The sequence below is a fragment of the Solanum lycopersicum genome, chromosome 3, assembly GCF_036512215.1.
Source record: "Solanum lycopersicum chromosome 3, SLM_r2.1".
Lineage (NCBI taxonomy): Eukaryota > Viridiplantae > Streptophyta > Magnoliopsida > Solanales > Solanaceae > Solanum > Solanum lycopersicum.
In genome coordinates this window covers 60,187,740-60,207,052 of record NC_090802.1, presented here as the reverse complement: position 1 = coordinate 60,207,052, position 19,313 = coordinate 60,187,740, and the positions used below count along the sequence as shown (strand labels likewise).

The following is a 19,313-nucleotide window of genomic DNA, read 5'->3' as shown; positions in this document are numbered from 1 at the left end:
TATACCCTCGTGTTCAAACTTTTGGTCTATATATGCCCTTATGGGTGTTAGTTGGTCAATTCGAAATATCCAACTCATTTTACTTTTCTTTAAATGCCAAATGGATTTTCCACATCATTTTTATATATTATTACTTGACATTTATATTAAAAGAGAAAGGGGTCTTTTATGCCCCTAACTATCCGACCTAATTTTAAAACACATATACGACCCATCTTTAAATAATCTATACAACCCGACCCTTTTTTTTAAATACCATATATCTGTCGGATTAGGGCATAATTGAACCATTTAAATGGCGAACACTATCGTACTCTGATTGGAACCGCCGAGGAATCAATGGCACGACAACTAAAGGAAAAGAAAATCGAGGTTTGAAAAGCGTTTTGGCGCAACGCAGAGCTGGAGGCGCAAACCTGACAGGCAAGGGCTAGAGCAGAGGAATTCACCACAACAACGTTACAGATACAACTGCAAGCTGCAACAGGCGATGATGTAAATAACAAAATAATTTACACATATATGAGTCGGATTAGGGGCATAATTGAACCATTTAAAAAACAGTCGTAAATGTGTTTTAAAATTGTGTCGGATAGTTAGGGCATAAGTGAGTATATATCTAAACTTTTTCAAATAATTTAAGGCATATTTAACCTTTTCCCGTAATTTTAATTGAATCCACCCCTCAAAAACCCAAACCCCTCTTCTTCCTCTGCCCTAGTACCATACTCTCACCGAGAAATCCTTACCGGAAAAACACCTCAAAATCAACCTGCGGCATTCAAAGAATCTCCTTCATCCTTCGTCACTGTACTGTAAGGCTCTAACCTCACCTCTTTCTAGTGACTAATATAGAGTCTATTTGTTCAAGCAGTTTGATACTTCATGATTTTTTTTGTTCTTGTAAATTGGTTGAGCTTCCCTAAGAAGTCCAGCAATATTTTCTCGTTCATGGGATGACATACTCTCAAATTTTCACTCTCTCTATATACTATTTTGGTTTGTGAAAAGTTGGTAAATAGGATAGAAATGGAATTCAATCGTGTTTAATTTCTTATATCTGTCTTCACTATGTTGGTCGTAACTATCCACTCGTGGTATCTTTTCATTCCCATATTTGATACTTGCCTTGGTTTCACGAATTTTGTCTTTAAAATAAGTGTTAATATAATCGTAATTTATATCATTAAATGAAAAGGGAAGTGTATAGTGTCCTTCTGAAGTTTTATTTTATCCTCAGGACTTTCCTAATCTCTTCCAGAGTTGAAGTCCATCAGTGTTACGTAAAATGGAGGATAAAACAACGAAAGATTCTGAATCGATCAACTCAAATCGGAGGGGTAACAGTAGCCAGAAGAGGGAAAGGGGCTTGCAGATTGAAGGATACTCGTTAGAAGGGATATCAATAGCAGGTCATGAGACGTGCATAATAGTTCCCTCGCTTAACTTAGCCTTTGATATTGGCAAGTGTCCTCAGCGTGCCATCTCCCAGCAGTTCCTTTTCATCTCTCATGGCCACATGGACCACATAGGAGGACTGCCTATGTATGTTGCGACTCGTTCCCTTTACAGAATGAGACCTCCTACTATTATTGTACCAAAAGTAATCAAAGAAAGTGTAGAGAAGCTTTTTGAAGCTCACCGAGCTATGGATCACTCAGAACTGAACCATACTTTGATTGGGTTGGATGTGGGTAAAAATCTACTTGTATTGATTATATAGCTCTCCTTATTAGTTATTACAAAGTTGGAGTTAGCTCTAAATTCACAATTTAAGTGAATATGTGTTTGTGCATACACAGGGGAAGAATTCTACTTGAGGAAAGATCTTAAAGTTAGAGCATTTAAGACTTATCATGTCATTCCTAGCCAGGTTGAGTACTTCCCTTTATGCTCTGAGTTTCAATTGCTTACTTTCCCTGCCCATGCTTCTTTCTTGTCTGTATTAAGTGGATCCAAACCAAAAAATGTGCTTTGTTCTTTCTAGGAGAGGAAGCAGCTGCTACAGTCGGATGTTATGACCTTTGCATTTTGATCTCTTCTTATATTACTGTTGTCTATTTTGAGGTTTTGATCACCTGGATTTTATGGTGCAGGGTTATATAGTATATTCAATCAAGCAGAAGCTTAAGCAAGAATATGTTGGCCTTCCAGGAGATGAGATTAAGAAGTTAAAGTTATCAGGTGTGGAGGTCTGTCCTGATATCATAATTGGTTAGGAATTTATCTGATTGCATTTGTTTCTTAAGGTTTGTTTAAAGTCCAACCCAAGGGGTGCTTTTACATTGAGCAATTTCTTTTTGACACAGGTGCATCATGCACCTGTGCAGCCTTTTTGGTATATAATCTTGCACAAGAATGCATCTGCAACGAACTTCCTGCATATCTTATGTATCACAGTATCAGTATGACAAAGATTCTTTATTTTGACAGATCACGAACACTTCAACAGCACCTGAAATTGCATTTACAGGAGATACAATGTCGGACTTCATCAAGGATCCCAAAAATGTTGATGTTTTGAGGGCAAAAATCCTCATAATGGAGGTAAATTTCATGTCTTCAACACCTGCCAAAAATGTACCTCGTCTGAAACATGACGCTCAATTTCTGCGACTCGTTGTAGCCGTTATTTTCTCCCTTGAAAGAATAGTTTCATGATGAGGTTTATGTGGTTCTTCTACTTCTGGTCTATATCTAATATACACTATCTGGACATAAGGCCTTGAGGACCACTGTTTTATTTTTAACATTCTTACTGCCTATCGTGTTATCTTCTACTTATGACACATTGCTGAGTTATTTTTAGAAGGTCTCCTATACATTTCTGTATAATCCAGCTATATCAACCGCATGAATTCATCAACTTATGGAGTTAACAAAGTTGCCGACTAGTATGTATCACTGATCCTTATGACGACGACACAATTGGATTAACTAATTAGCCTATTAATCTCTTACTAATAACATAGGCGGAGAGCATCGTTGCTTGCGTTGACTCTTATGCAAATAACATCATAGCTGGTACAGTAGAATTGGCAGTGGGAAGATCTTTAGTTCAATTTGCCTTTTCAACATTACTGGTTCCAGAGATATAAGTTCTTCTTTTGTGATTCTTCTCCAGAGCACTTATGTGGAGGACAAAACGACAGCAGATAATGCAAGAGAATATGGACATACTCATCTGTCTGAGGTGATTCTTTTTGTATTAATTCCTGATAATCACTTCTGATTAACCCAAGATTTCACTGGAAGTTAGAAAAATAAAATCCTGAATGTGTTATAAAATTATTAGAAGTCTGATATACCTCTCTTTATGCGTTGATGACATCCTACCAGATTATCAATTTCGCAGACATGTTTCAGAACAAAGCCATCCTCTTAATCCACTTTTCGGCCCGATATCAGTTGGATGTAAGTTTGATTCTCTCTCTCTCTCTCTCTCTTGATTCAGACACCAAGCTGTCACCAAATCTAACCAAGTGTCCTAGATTCAGAACTTCTAGAAACTACTCTGCTTGAGCTTCCCTAAGAAGTCCAGCAATATTTTCTTGTTCACAGGATGACACTTTCAAATTTTTACTCTCTCTCTCTCTACCATTTTGGTTTGTGGAAAGTTGGTAAATAGGATAGAAATGGAATTCAACTGTGTTTAATTTCTTATGTCTGTCTTCACTATGTTGGTCGTAACTATCCACTTGTGGTCTCTTTACACACTCCCAAAGACCAATTAATAACATGCATTTTAATAATTTTTATCATATTTTTACATCAGTGCTTCCGTACAGCATTTTGGAACCCTATCATCATTTGTGGTAGGAATATGTGTTAGGAAATGTGGCTTCCTACCATTTCATGTTCTTAAGGTTTACCAATTAATCGATCTTCCCCAGGATCTAATTCTAGGACCATCTTGTTTCATTGCTTTTATACCATGCTAACAAATAACAATTCACTTATCAGGTTATTCAGGAGGCTATTTCTGCAATACCTCCACCTTTGGCAGGCAGAGTTTTTGCGCTTACAGAAGGCTTTTGATGCAGACACCAAATCTATGTATCTGATTTTTTGGACATCTCCATTTCCTTTCCCCTCCCCTATGATTTGGCTGATTTTTCAAAGAGCAGTAATGATGAAGAAATTTTTTGCTATGGAAGTTAGGTTGTAATAGCTTAAAACTAAGCCAGATCCAGTTCAATCTGATAAATTATGGTCCTCCGGGCCCTGGGGACATCTGGATTTTTGGGGGAAAATCTGATTTGTATTTATTGATTAATGTCAGCAGTCAGCAGATATTATTTTATGCATGAAATTACTAAGATGGAAATCATAGTACTGATAATCTGATAGCTAAGCCCCAATCTCATCACTATATTTCTTTGAAAGAGAGAGGAATGGTGTATACTGTATACTTAATATTATATCCTTTAGTATTGTTTTTTTATTTCGAAATATCAGCATTTAGTCTGAGGAAGAGAGTACTAAGATCAGAAAACTACTGCAAAGGCAACCAAAACAATAGTTTCGATCCAAGTATAGGTGCAAATGGAGCAACCCTGGCAAAACTGTAAGCATGGGCGGAACTAGGGTAACCAAGTATATACAAGTTATTTTTTTTATTATTGCAAGAATAGGGACTTTAAAGGGAATTAGGGCATTGGGCTATTATTGGGAGTGAATGTCTAAGATTTTAGTAAGATTCATTACTTGGAAGTCTTATAAAAATTAATGCTTTGTAAGATCTGGCAAATCCCCAACAAAGATAAGTGATAGTAGTTGACAGATTTTTATTGAATAGTAACGTAAACGCATTCACATTTGTATGTACGTACTAATACGTCGATGACATTTGAAAGAAGCATGACACACACAGGGGAGATTGGAAAAATAAACTGAATTAACCTATGGACTATGGTTTATGGCCATAAGGTGTGATAATAATTCAAAGAAATACACAAGTGGATACAGCACAATTGAATTTTAAGCATCAACAAACTCATACTTCACTTGGAGTAATGATTATACAAGAATATAAAGTTAAATATGTGTGAATATGAAAATTGCTGAACATATTCCAACGTCTCAACCGACAAAATTGAAGTACAATTTAAAATTAAGACAAACTTCCAAATTACCAATTTCACTCTTTTACGTGGCATATATTTAAGATCACAAATTATAAACTTTAAGTAACAATACTTTTATCTTTTCAAATTTTATAAGAAGTCAAATTAAATTATCCATTTTTTTAAAACAAACAATTTATTTTTTTCTAAAGATAAAGCGTTACAATTAAAGGGTTGGCTTCAGAACAACACGTATATCGTTACGTCAATTTTTTGTCACAATGGTGTGCGTAAGCCGTTAAAATTAGTCATGTCTTAGAATAATTGGAGAGAGCATTCAAAATTGATAAAAATCCACTGTCTATTGTAGCACATAGTAATGGTTTTGCATGGCCCCTGGTTTTAGTAACCTTTGACTTCCACAATTAGTTAGAGTAATAACGTAAAATCAAATCTGTCTATACCCATATGCTTTTTCTTTTTTAATTTTTGTTTCAAAAAATTTAATTTTTTTATTATCACAAATAATTTAATTTTAAGATTATTTCTTAATAAAATAATTTATCTACACTAAGATTAAAAAAAATTTAGTGTTAAATAGGATATAATTTTTTTAGTGTTAAATCGGATAGTATCGCATAAATTAGGGAAAAAATGTTTTTTTATTAATTTAAATGACATATTTTATTTTTTGATACAGTTCGATCGAAAATTTACGCATGAAATTTATAAAAAATTAAATAAAATTTTTATATTTGTAAATTACGTAAAAAGTATTATAAATCACAATAGTTTAACAATCCAAAAAATTTAAAAAATATATGACAAATTTACGATCAAAATTATTTAAATCTTAAAATTTAAAATATGTCACATAAATTTAGACGGCGAGACTACTTTTCATTATAAAATCCTTCTAGTTTTACAGCTATCAAACAACATCCCCACCACCTGGCTACTTACGTACCTACTTATCTCCATCAGCCCCCAAATATATATAGATCGATGCCCATCAAGATTAACTTGCAGTAAATTGGAACACTAATTTTCAAATTTAATTTCTTTTGAGTTTCTCTCTGTGTGTTAATTAATTTTCCTGCATGAATATTGGGAAGATTTTGCTAAGTAAGAGAAGTGTATCAGGACATAATTCTTCTAATATATCGAAGAAGAGGAAAAAGAAGAAGAAGAAGATGGAACTTGAAAAGAGAAAGAGTTCAAGGGAAGATATGGTTCAAAAGTTGTATGATACTTGCAAGCAAATATTTGCAAATGGTAAGGCTGGCTATGTCCCTCCTCCTCATGACATCCAACGACTAAAATCCTTATTAGGTATGTATCTATATCAAATTTTAATCGTTCGTGGTCGTAATCAGAATTTTCACTTTGAAATAATCATACATGAAAAGTTTAAAGATTTCAACACCGCGTACCTATCTTTGATTTTACTTACTTTTTATCGAAGGCAAAATTTGTCGCTTCAAAAATATATATATATTTAAAGAGCTTAAAGATTTCAACCTCTTAATATTACAATTATTTGTTTTAGTATTTGGAGTTCAAACTCTTTGAATATTAACACGACCAAAAAAAGTATGAATAAGTTATATATACATTTCCGTAATTTCACATTCAGATCTCAAAGTTTAAGTTTTGAATCTATTACTCTTTTTTCTTGTCTTGTTCTTTTTATTTATTTTAATTGGATATTGATGTGACATTTTAACAAGTGAATGATTTATAACAAGTGTTTGGAATTTAGGAGCCATTACTTTCGTCTATTTGTTGACTGCGTACGTACTCTCTTTCAAAAAATTTAAATCTCACTACGTAGCTTAATTAATTAATTAATTAATTAATTAATGAGCTAATGAAGCTTAGATTATTACATACGCCTAAATAAACTTTATCCTAAACGCCAGATCGTGTCGGTTTGTATATATCTCTATTAAATTGCTTACCCGTGACATTTTTATTTTTAAAAAAATTAAATTATATATGGGAGATAAGTATTATAATTTCAAAATCGAACTTTATAAAGTAAAAATATTCTATTACTAATTTCATAAATTCAATTTATCTCTCAATTTACCTCTTCCTTATATTTCCTTCTGGCTTTTTTTAATCTCTTTTCGAGATGTAATCATATATACTTCGTTTTAATTTATAACTTCATGAAATTAATTCATAAGCCATTAGTGAAAGAGTATGTACGACATAATGCAAATGCACCAAAAGTTTGTTATATTTGCCTTATTATATATGACTTTGTATTATATAACGTATGGCAGATAGTCTTGAACCAAAAGATTTCAAGTTTACAGCACCAAGCTTGGAATTTTCAAGCACAAATCCTGGAACCGTGGAAGCTCCTCTTGTTACCTACATTAAGATCCACGAATGCAACAAATTTTCGGTAATAATTTTTAAAGAATTCGAACCGTCAAAAATTCATCTAAAGTATTTGTTTATTTCGGAGTTTTCTATTCTAATTATCATATGTTTTACTTTTCTTATCTAAATTATTACAATTATTTATCAAAACCTATACTTCAATTATCAGTTTATCCCTTTTTTTTATGTGAAATATCATCGTTTATATTTCAGTTTAAAAAAGTGAAACGATGATAGCTGAGGGGTAGTGTATCAATAAATATTTCGTGATGGTTCATATAGGATATATACTCGCGCACACTTATATTTCAGGTTAAAAAAAGTGAAATGCTGATAGCTGAGGGGTAGTGTATCAATAAATATTTTGTGATAATTCATGTAAGATATATACTCGCACACATGAGTTAGTTTATGTATGAAATTCAAAAAATGGAGATATTTTAGGAGTATTATTTTTATCCTTTCGCACTATTTTAATTAAAATAATAATTTGTTGGTGTTGTGGAAGAAATTTAATTAATTAGTTTGAACTCATTTTTTCAAAGTGTAGATTGGGATCTTCTGTTTGCCACCTTCAGGAGTAATCCCTCTTCATAATCATCCTGGCATGACTGTGTTCTGCAAGCTTCTAGCAGGAACCATGCACACCACGTCATATGATTGGGTGCAAAATCACAACCACCAGGCTAACCACGGTAAAAAAGAAAATTTTAATTTTTACATATATAGAATTAATTAACATGATAATTAAGTAATTTACTACTCCCTCGGTCCACATTTAATTATCATGATTTTTCTTATTAGAGTCAAATTATAAGAATTTTTTTCATCATATTGATATATAAAAAAATTACAATTTATAGTACTTTTCTTATAGTTTTTGAACATCTAAAGTTTTTTTTTTAAAATATCAAGTTAATATAATTTAATTTAACTTTGTAAATTAGTCAAATTAATTTTTAAAAAACTTAATATGATAATTGAAAGCGGACTTAATGCATAATTGACACTATCATAATAGAGCATGCGTCGATTTTTATATTTACTCAATAGTATAAATAATGTTTACACTATCGGCACTAAAAAGTTCATTATGCATGAAATAATTAGTTAGTTTCTTTAATATTGTACTATATATGTATAGCCTGATTCGTTTTTTTCAATTTTGTTTGTCGCTAAAGACGATGCATATTGGCAATACACATCCATTAGCATCGCACATGACATGTTTAATTAAAACGCTAAATTTAAAAATGTTTCTTGTAGATCGCGGGCAACATGAATCTAGGATGAGGCTGGCAAAAGTACATGTTGACGATGACTTCTCTGCACCATGCAAATCTTCAGTTCTATTTCCAGAATCAGGAGGAAACATGCACTGCTTCAAGGCAATAACACCATGTATCCTACTTGATGTTTTAGGACCACCATACTCTGAAGCTGAAGGCCGTCATTGCACATATTATCAACATTACTCGTATGATCACATAAGTTTATCCGGTATGAAATAATATCATTTTTCGAATAAATACTACAGTAAACCGATTTTTATTTATATTAATTTGTGAATTGATCTTAATGCAGATGTTAATAAAGAGATGAAGGAAGATGAGGAAAGATCATATGCATGGCTTGAAGAACGAAAAGATGAGCAGTTTGTTGTGTTAGGAGGAACATATGATGGTCCTACAATCAAACTATGAATTGAAGACCATAGCAAATGTATATTATTAGAGTATTATTTTTGTATATTATTGTATTGAAATACATATAATATACAATTTTGATACAAATAGTGTATCTTTTTTATATATAGTTGGCTAGGCGAATGTAATTATTTTGGCCGGCCGACCAAATATGTAACTTTCCTTATTTATAACTCTTTCAATTGATAGCCAAAATATCTTGTATTCCAATTGGTCTGTTCAGTTAAAGGAAAAAATGGCTGAAGTTTAATCACATGTGCTTGTGTGGATTTAGTTATATGTGAAAGGTGTCAAGCCGACACTGCTTCGTCAAAATTCTTTATTTATATAAAACATGACTACTATTAAAATAAATGTGCAGCACATCGTTTTTTACTAAAAATTTTGCGAAGTCATTCCAAAGTGATTAGACTTGCAAATATTTTTAAACTATATGAATTTTGATTGGAAAGGTTATTCTAACATTCAATTTTGTTCACTCCGGCCCAATGGATAACTCGATTTGGACCACTTCCAACTAAAAGGCCCACAAATGAATGGACTTGCTAAGTGTAACCGTGGGCTACAATACAAATGATGTGGGCGGCCCAGTTTTTGTGTCGCTATTTAATATTTAGCCATTTATACTTTTAAGAAAATAACCATTTTTAGTAAAAATAAACATTAAAGGTCTTTTCTAAAAAAAAATTCTTCATCAATGGTTGACTACAGATGACTATATTACATCAATTATCACTTATTCACCACATATCCATGTGCAATAAAGTACATTTCTTATAATTAAGTATTATAGATGGACGTCATAATAGAAACTCTTGATCTTTCACTTTATAGTTCAAATTTTAATCATTTAAAACATAATTTATCACAACAAAATAAAAATTATATCATCTAGCTAGTTTAGTATATATATATTTTTAACCATAAGAAGTGTTAAGATTACAAGAGGTAGCCATGAGAGAGGGTCTTTAATTTGGAATAATTTTCGATAAAACACTAAAATTAATGGAATGATGAAAAAGGTAGCTCAATGTAGTAAGATTTTGCTATGTGTATGGTTCAGTAATGGATGATATTAAATAAATATAATGGCCAACCAATCTACCTAAACAAATGAAGATATGCTTAAGCATTAATATGGCTTGACGGTCAACTATATATATATATTTACGCCGATTTTTATTTGAATGTGAAATTGAAATGTAAAGCAAAGTCGTATCCAACTATTATTTTTTTAAAAAAATATATATGTTTGAGGATATATAATAATTTTGACTTGGTACCACTCAAGTCCAAATTGTAAATATTTTTATTACATAAATCTGTTCAGCTTTTATCTTAATTGGCTACTTTTTAATTAGCTGGCATGAGGAATAAATAATTTGGACTTTTGAGAATTTATTGATGATCATTGACTCTTTCACATTATTTAAAAATATAGTCTAACCTACGCAAATTGTAGAATTATTGACAAGGAAAAATTTATTAAATTTGCAAAATTTTCATTATTTATCTTTAGAACTTCTAAAATGAAGAACATTTGATGAGAACTATATCTAATGAAGTTTGAGGACAATATTTCGACGTTCTTATTGCTGGAGCGCACAATGAAAATTTAGATAAAAGACTTTTTTTTTTTTAATATGGAGCATATAACTTTACTAAAATATATATATAAAAAAAATAAGTAGTAAATTTGGAATCTATAATTATGACGATATAATAGATTTAATGTAAAACGCTTTAAAATTTTTGAAATTAGGGAGCTCAAATTCACATATGATTATTATTGAATTATCGAATTTATTTAGTTGATGGTCAACTCCTTCATAATCTATTACATGGCCGCTGGCTCCTTTTTTTAATTTGCTTTTGTGATTATGACTGGTTTGTAACAAAGTCCTTAACTGTATTAATATATTTAAATTTGTTAGTTCTTGGATCATGTTTCTGAATAAATAAAATAGAATATCTGCATGATGAAACAACTTATTTAATAAAAAAATTATCCCAATAATACAGTAATATAACTATATAAGATATTGAAAGGTCATTGACCAAATGATAATTCATTAATAACATTGTCAAGGCATAACTGTTACCTATATGATAGGCATAACAACTCCTTCCTCGATTAAGTCAAAGGAGGATTCACAATTACTTCTTTCAGTTGAAAAAAGATAATAATTCAAAATTTGTATTTTACAAGTTTGAGTTCATGATTTTTAGAACAATTTATTCCATTTATATTCATTTTGTAAACATTTTAATAAATATAAATAGAATTTGAAGTAAAACTACTAGATTCAGATAAATCTGTAATTTGGACACAAACAATATAAATATTTATATACCATTACATATTATTAGTACGTATATGACTCTAACCTAGCAATATATTAGGTGTGGAAAACATATACAAAAATTAAAATGCATGTACTATAGTCTATATATGACCCACAAAATCTAGGAAACTACAGTGCTTAATTATCTCTACAAAAAGTGACCAAAAAGGCAATGAATAGAAGGAACAAAATCACTACAAAATAAATTCAAATTAGTCGTGAATTTTATTTCTAATTTATTGTTAAATTAATTGAAACTAATGTAACTTTTTACTAATTCATTATTAAATAAAATTATATATAAAATTTTAATTTATATATAATTAATTTTAATTTTTCTTTAATAGCGAATAAAGCTTAACCTCGATCTCAAAACACCTTTTTGAGAATTGGAAATGGAAATAATAGAGAGGGCGGTTAATATGCTGACTTTATAATAAACTTTTTATGGTCTAAAAGCAAGAAAAGTCACTCAAACAGCTGCAAAATTTCTTTTTAAAAAATTGCAAGGTCAAAAGACCCCATGTTCATATCAAATTTTCCTTTAGCAAGGCTATGGGTGTTAAATCAACAAGTTGGATTGAATTTTGACCGGCTATAATTACTGCATTGAGTTAGGTTATAATACCTCCTTTAAATGTAATGATTCGTCAAAAAATTACTTAAGCTGAGCTGAAGCACATAAAAAATCTATATAAACAATTAAATTTTAAATTCTTTTTTTCTATAAGATTTATGTATCTAACTTTTTTTTTAAATGGATCATTATCCATTTTAATTTTTAAAAAATCAAATAATTATAATTTTATGGACTAATTTTAACGCGATTAGCAAGTGGTACTCTTCCTTGTTGAATTTGACAAAGACGTTGAAATGAAGCACATATTCACGTGACATTTAATTAAAAAGGCATAAATTGATTGTAGAACTGATAGGAGTATGTTATATTTATATATATATATATATATATTATAAAGATTAAAGAGTTAGGTAGTTGCAGCAGCCAGACGAGTCGTACGCGTCCTTCAGTAAACATTTTATATAACTAAATAGAAAAAAAATAGAAATTAAAAAATCATCATTAATTTATCGTTAAATGACATATATCTAATGTAAACTTTTTTATAATCCACTACTAATCTCTCATTGCTAATTCTTTACTTTCTTTTTTTAATAGTTGTTCAATATACAATACAAGACTCAAGACTCTTTCCTGTCATTATATTGGATATCTACAAGTTGATTATTTTTACTAATTTTCGCATAATATAATGTCATTGAGAAGTATTAATAATTAAAGTTATCATCAATCTAGTTAGGGTGTGCACTAACAGAATTTTACTATTAAAGTAATTGGATTGTCAACCTGCACGTCTGAATTAAGCAAGTTAATAAATTACCTTAAGTTAGACTTGAATACATAATTAATTACACACGCTACATCATATATATTTTTGTCACGTCTAGGTCTAATACTCGATTTGAAGTTCGACTATATTTGGATTCACTTCTAAGGATAAAACAATATCCAACAAAGGTAATTCTATTTCATATGCCCTTTAATTATTAGATGAATTTTTTTTCATAAAGCGCTATCAAGGAAGAATTACAAATCACTTTAATTTGAATCAACGAACACTATTCATTATCAATTTAGGGAGCACATAGGATCGAGTCTTATACGGATGGCTTAATTAGTTGAATGTTATTGTAGAAAAGGTCATGTACTCAATTTTATTCAACATGTCACTAACTTATAATTAGATATTATTTTAATTCGCCCTCCTTAATTTCACCTAAAAACTAATCATCATTATTAATGTTGATTTCCAATTTTCATGTTTTCAAAATTAAAAATGCCCTTTATTTGAAAAAAATAATATAATGATACATGTGAGGTTTTAATTAAATGGATGACCCACTGTGTCGTCAAGGCTTAAAGGTAAATCCTACTGATAGTTTAACCAACTTTGTTAGGGTAGAGCATTGGTTAATCAAGAACGAAGACTTCCAAAAGATGAATGTAAAGGAGGTGAGGCATGCTCTGATGGATATGTGTACAGGATGATATGATCACTAGAAACAAACACGGAAAAAACTGAGAGTGGCCTATATGGTGGCCTGGACAAGATAAGAAAAGCAACACTGAGATGGTTCAGTTATATATGAAGAGAAAATGTATAGATTCTCTCGCGAAAAGGCGAGAGAGGTTGGTTATAATATAATAAGGAGGGATGAAGGAAGAACTAGGAAGAGGTGATTAGAGAGAAAATGACATAACTTAAGCAAAGACATGATGATAGATAAGAAGATATAAAGGTTGAGGATTTAGTGTAGAATGTTAAGTAGCCGAGTATTGTCACACAACTTCATGTGGGTGAGGTAGGGGTCTAGCAATCCTCTCCATTTCTTGCTAGGGAAAAAAAATAAATATATCCTCGAACTATCGTTAATAGTATGTATATATACTTCATTGTACTTTTGGGACATTGGTGCTCCTACCGTCCAAAAACTGGAGCATATTCGTAGATAAATGTCGGATCAGTGGATAAGATTATGACACGTGTATGTCCGTTAATATAAAGGGTATATATGCTTTAATTTTTAGACGACAGGAGCAACGATGTCCCAAAAATATAATGAAGGGTATTTGCATATCATTTACGATAGTTCGGAGTTATATTTGTTCTTTTTCCATTCTCGTTATTGTAATAGTATTTAGAAATTACATAGGTTTTTTTTAATCGCGCTTCAAATTCTTCCCTTTTTTTACCCTAGAGTACTCTATCATATCGAAACAAATCTAGATTCTATCCCACAAAAAAAAAAGACAAAGGATAGCGGGTGCCCTAGGTCGTAAGTTATTAGATTTGCCTGTTGAAAGATCCAAAAGTGGACTCATCAATTACTGGCAATTGACCCAAAAGGTAGCAGCTGAGTCTATTAACTTATGAAAGACAAATTCCTATATATAATGGCTAATATATAACCTGTTTGACTGGCCATGTGACTTCCCTTCAACAATATTATTATTATTATTATTAGCTGTTGCAACTAGCAGCCCAAACACGGTATGGATCGGTGACCCGACCCTTACGGAGTAAAATCCTCTTTCTATCATTTATATAAATTATTAAAAAACTTTGAAGATTTCTTCTTCAACCATTTTTTAAAAATGTTTTTTTTCTATATTAGAAAAGAAAAAAACTAATTAAATATGCATATATTCCTAAGTTGTGTGCAACTGGGCCATTGACATTTTTTTGTTTTGTTTGTGGTGTTTGAAATTTAATTATTTTGGACAAGTCAAATACTGTTGGCTTAGCCTTATAAATGAGACCATAAAATTGCTTTTTCAGATATAGCTAAAGGTATAGAACTCAAAGAAAATAGAGAAGAAAGAAAAAGATAAAAGCTTGTGTATGCATATGGAGACTGTTTTCAGAAAATCAACTCATGGAGGTGTAGTCAAACAGGACATAAAGATTAAAGCTAGTGAAGAAGGTTTTGTTGAAGATATAAATGATCTTAAGGTAATAATTTAATTTCTCTCTATAATCCTCTAGATATTTTGTTATTTTTTATTTGGATTTTAGTGCATAATGCTTTTATTAGTTATAGAAAAAATATTTGCATGGTTTCGGAATTATGTTGAAACTATTAAATCTTAGCTCGATAGGGTAAAGATAAAATTTCTATAGTATTTCAAAAATCTATATTTTGCATGAGAATTGGAAACAACTTCAAACAAGTCTAGTACCACTTGATACCTAGACGTGAATTGGAAAAGATTCAAAACACTAACTATATATATACCTATAATATCTTTTGAATGAACTAACAGTGTAAAATAGATGACGAATATAATTTATAAAACTTAAAGGCGAGATTAAATTAAGCTCAGTGCTCTAAATTAAATCAGTTAATAACATCCTATTAGATCTCACAAGATGATCTATTATGCTTCAATATATTCAGGTTGAAAAGGAGAGAAAATCAATACATAACGAGGACGATAATTCGAAGTCCTCTCAGCAAAAGGATCTCACTGGGGACAAAAAGGTATAATTATCTCCTTGAATCTCATTGATTTGCTTGAGTTTGATCTGTTCATGATATTTGGCTAATCATGTATGATTAGTTTCTATGTAATTTGTGTGACTTGTTAAATTTTATAACACTAGTTTTAGTTATAAATAGCTTGTAGGAGGGTAATTAGTTAAAGGGTAATTAATTATATCCAGCCAGATCTCTTTAAAATATAACTATTAGTGCAAAATCTTGATATGATATGGAAGCAGATCAGGAAGATGATTTAGAGTACAAACATATGATGAGTTCGTTAAAACCTAATATACTAATAAATTCACGTATTTGATTGTGAACTGCTTTATATTTTATTGTACTCTCTCCGTCCAAAATTATTTGTCATGGTTTCTATTTTTAGAGTCAAACTATAAAAAAATTGACTAACATTTTAAGATGTATTTTCTCATCATATTAATATGCAAAAAATTATAATTTATAGTACTTTTCATGTAGTTTTAGAATATTTATTTTTTTGTTTAAAATATCAAATTAATGTGATCTAATTTACCTTTAAAAATTAGTCAAATTAACTTACAAATAATTCTGAATGGAGAAAGTACTGACTTAATTGAAAGATCATGAAAAAAATGAATATTAACTTGAGACAGCTAGCTAATTATAAAAACTCATAAATATCCAATTTTAAATCTACTTCTTAGGAATTATAGAAGGTTGATGTCTTCCGCATCAAGGCACATTCATATATACTATTCCCTCTGTCCAATAATAGTCGTCCACTATACTATTTTAGAATATTCAGACTGGTCTATATTATGAAATCAATGGATTATTGTGCACTTAGCTTTTAATTTATTCTTATCATTAATTATAGTTATTTTTCTATTACATTTATCAGGATATTATATTTAAAAAGTGATAATAACAAAATTATATTTTTATTTATAATTTCTTAAAGAAACCTCTAAAATCGATTGGAGTATGGTAAATAGTCCTGAGAACGTTGAAAGGATAGAATGTGGGGAGTTGATAAAAATGTGAAATCGTAAGGTAATTGGAGGATCCAAATCACATGCAGGATAAGTCAAACCAAAAATATTTTTTGTCAACAACATTTAAAGTCATACTAACCGCGGCAGAGTTGTCAAATATTAATTTTCAGTCTTCAATTTCAAAATCTTTGACTGTACCAATTAAGTAGCTAGGGCATAGTCATCCTTTACTCATGATCACAACCGACCTCTTTTGACTTTTGGGTATAACCTACTTTATTTGATAAATCTATTAAGAAAATAATAATTGATATAACGAATAAATTTATTGATATTTTTATTTATTAATAGGATCTCAAACATATTTATTCACAGACATCCTTTACTCATGATAGTTTTTAAAGATATTAATTCACTGTTAACAAAAATTGAGGGTATATGATAAAAAAAATTATCCTTAATTTGTCAAAAATGACAAGTAAAAGGTGAAATTAAAATAGAAAATATTTGGCAAGGGAATAGAAACATTGGAAGTACTTTTGTTGTATATATAATTGTTTTCCCTTATAATTTGCCACGTGATTATTTTATCACTATGTTAAGACTAATCAACACACACAAAAAAAAAACTTAATTATCCTAATGGTTCATTTTGCAAAGATGGTGTGTTAAATAGAAAAGAAAAAATAATACAAGAATTTAACGAAGTTCAACCAAGTAAGTACATGTTTTCTTTATTCATTGTTGAGAACTTAAGTTGCTATTACTGCCCCGAGGACTAAATTTGACCGAACTTCGTTAAATTCATAATTATTTTTTTATTTATTATGATTCGTGTGCTAGTTAACTAATGATCTTTTGATCAAATTTCTCATTTCGCGTATCAAAAATAATTCATCTGATTTTTTTTTTTTGTCTAATATTTGTAGGACGATCAGCTGGAATCAGCCAAAGCCGATATGGAAGAAGTAATGGAAGAAAATCAAAGGCTAAAGAAACACTTAGATAAAATCATGAAGGATTATCGGAATCTTCAAATGCAATTCCATGAAGTTGCACAAAGAGATGCTGAAAAAACTAATACTGATGTTAAACATGACGAAGCTGAACTTGTTTCCCTTAGCCTAGGAAGGACTTCAAGTGACACAAAAAAGGAGTTATCCAAATTAATTTTGAGCAAAAAAGAGAATGATGAGAAGGAAGAAGATAACCTAACCCTAGCATTAGATTGCAAGTTTCAATCATCGACCAAATCTTCACCATCAAATCTCAGTCCAGAGAATAGTTTAGGAGAAGTGAAGGACGACGAAAAAGGAACTGATCAAACATGGCCACCTCACAAAGTTCTCAAGACGATAAGGAATGAAGAAGATGATGTGACACAACAAAACCCTACTAAAAGAGCAAAGGTTTCCGTCAGAGTTAGATGTGACACCCCAACGGTGAGGATATTTAATAATTTACGTGACGTTCTTTCCTTTTTAACTAGTCTTAAAAAACATTGAAAATAAGTATTATATTGTGTTAGTAATGAACTTATTGTTTTATTTTCTAACCATTAGATGAACGATGGATGTCAATGGAGAAAATATGGACAAAAAATTGCAAAAGGGAACCCATGTCCTAGAGCTTACTACCGTTGCACGGTAGCACCAAATTGCCCCGTAAGAAAACAGGTAACATAATCATTTTGTTCGATATGATGAAAGTCATTTTTTTTTTTGGAATAAAGTTAGTTATTCATGAATAATAGAATACGTCTTAATTTTAAGAAAATTTTATTTTTTCAGGTACAAAGATGCATTCAAGACATGTCTATATTGATCACAACATACGAAGGAACACATAACCATCCACTTCCTCATTCAGCCACATCAATGGCTTTCACCACTTCAGCAGCCGCTTCCATGCTATTATCCGGTTCATCCAGCTCCGGATCGGGCCCCACAAGTAGTACAGCCTCTGCCACAACCTCTGCGCTCAACTATTGCTTCTCTGATAACTCAAAACCAAACCCATTTTATAACCTTCCACATTCATCCATTTCTTCATCATCACATTCTCAGTACCCTACAATCACTCTTGATTTAACATCAAACTCGTCCACTTCCTCATTTCCTGGCCAAAATTATAGAACAATCGCGAATAGTAATAATTATCCCCCGCGATATAATAATAATAATTCATCCACAAATATTCTCAATTTCAGTTCCTTTGAATCTAATCATCTTCTTCCTATGTCTTGGAGTAACAGAAATAACCAAGACACCCATTCCCAGTCTTATCTACAAAACAATATAAAAAGCGCGGCATCTACACAGACTTTATTACCACAAGACACAATTGCAGCTGCAACAAAAGCAATAACATCAGATCCGAAGTTTCAATCTGCATTGGCTGTTGCTCTTACATCTATCATTGGCTCACGCAGCGGAAATCATCATATTGACGAAAAATCTGGGCAGAATATGAAGGTTACTGAGCCATTTCCAGTGCTTTGTAGCTTCCCATCCACCTCTCCTGGTGATCACAAAGATTACACACTGTGATTCATTTTAATTTCTTTAGTTAGAGTTTTTGCTTGTACGTTACAAGTAAAAAACTGGTATCAGCGTTATTAATCAGGTTGTATTTTTTTAATGATTTGGAGATATGTAGTCCAAAATGTAGATATTTTAGTATTTAGTGAATTAATTGACACTTCGTTTTGCTGACTTATATTTAATGAGTTTAACTACTATCCACCGACGGTGGACAAAAAAT

The 19,313-nt window shown here is 30.9% G+C and overlaps 3 protein-coding genes across 7 annotated transcripts; all 3 read left to right on the top strand.

The window, feature by feature from the left end:
- Window positions 1-645: 645 nt before the first annotated feature.
- On the top strand, window positions 646-4,327 carry LOC101247202 (nuclear ribonuclease Z). 4 transcript variants are annotated; one of them, XM_019213036.3, is made up of 9 exons: window positions 665-815; window positions 1,241-1,694; window positions 1,803-1,873; window positions 1,988-2,014; window positions 2,097-2,192; window positions 2,434-2,547; window positions 3,125-3,193; window positions 3,340-3,414; window positions 3,964-4,327. In XM_019213036.3, the coding sequence occupies exons 2-9, from the start codon at window positions 1,289-1,291 to the stop codon at window positions 4,036-4,038; spliced, it is 933 nt and encodes a 310-aa protein (XP_019068581.1). In that variant the 5' UTR covers window positions 665-815; window positions 1,241-1,288; the 3' UTR covers window positions 4,039-4,327. The 4 variants fall into 4 exon arrangements, with proteins under 4 accessions (XP_004236195.1, XP_019068581.1, XP_069151667.1 ...); XM_019213037.3 differs by having other exon boundaries at window positions 677-815; window positions 1,262-1,694; XM_004236147.5 differs by lacking the exon at window positions 1,988-2,014 and having other exon boundaries at window positions 646-815.
- Window positions 4,328-5,543: 1,216 nt separating this feature from the next.
- Window positions 5,544-9,419, top strand: LOC101247510 (plant cysteine oxidase 2). Of its 2 annotated transcripts, none has more exons than XM_010320665.4 (5): window positions 5,544-6,341; window positions 7,358-7,482; window positions 8,011-8,155; window positions 8,727-8,960; window positions 9,045-9,419. In XM_010320665.4, exons 1-5 carry the CDS (start codon window positions 6,167-6,169, stop codon window positions 9,161-9,163), a joined length of 798 nt encoding a protein of 265 aa, XP_010318967.1. In that variant the 5' UTR covers window positions 5,544-6,166; the 3' UTR covers window positions 9,164-9,419. The 2 variants fall into 2 exon arrangements, with proteins under 2 accessions (XP_010318967.1, XP_004236196.1); XM_004236148.3 differs by having other exon boundaries at window positions 5,544-6,398.
- Window positions 9,420-14,939: 5,520 nt separating this feature from the next.
- Window positions 14,940-19,099, top strand: WRKY72a (WRKY transcription factor 72a). The gene is given in 5 exon segments (NM_001247873.2): window positions 14,940-15,044; window positions 15,490-15,573; window positions 17,480-17,992; window positions 18,113-18,226; window positions 18,341-19,099. Coding segments are annotated over 5 exon segments (1,575 nt in total).
- Window positions 19,100-19,313: the final 214 nt, after the last annotated feature.

What these genes read in the sequence shown, in the direction of transcription:
- LOC101247202 (XM_019213036.3), top strand. Translation starts at nt 1,289, where the DNA reads ATGGAGGATAAAACAACGAAAGATTCTGAATCGATCAACTCAAATCGG. An exon ending in CAAAAATCCTCATAATGGAG is followed by an intron (nt 2,548 to 3,124) that starts GTAAATTTCATG and finishes ATTCTTCTCCAG; the next exon opens with AGCACTTATGTGGAGGACAA. An exon ending in GACATACTCATCTGTCTGAG is followed by an intron (nt 3,194 to 3,339) that starts GTGATTCTTTTT and finishes ACATCCTACCAG; the next exon opens with ATTATCAATTTCGCAGACAT.
- LOC101247510 (XM_004236148.3), top strand. Translation starts at nt 6,167, where the DNA reads ATGAATATTGGGAAGATTTTGCTAAGTAAGAGAAGTGTATCAGGACAT. An exon ending in ACGACTAAAATCCTTATTAG is followed by an intron (nt 6,399 to 7,357) that starts GTATGTATCTAT and finishes AACGTATGGCAG; the next exon opens with ATAGTCTTGAACCAAAAGAT. An exon ending in CAACCACCAGGCTAACCACG is followed by an intron (nt 8,156 to 8,726) that starts GTAAAAAAGAAA and finishes TGTTTCTTGTAG; the next exon opens with ATCGCGGGCAACATGAATCT.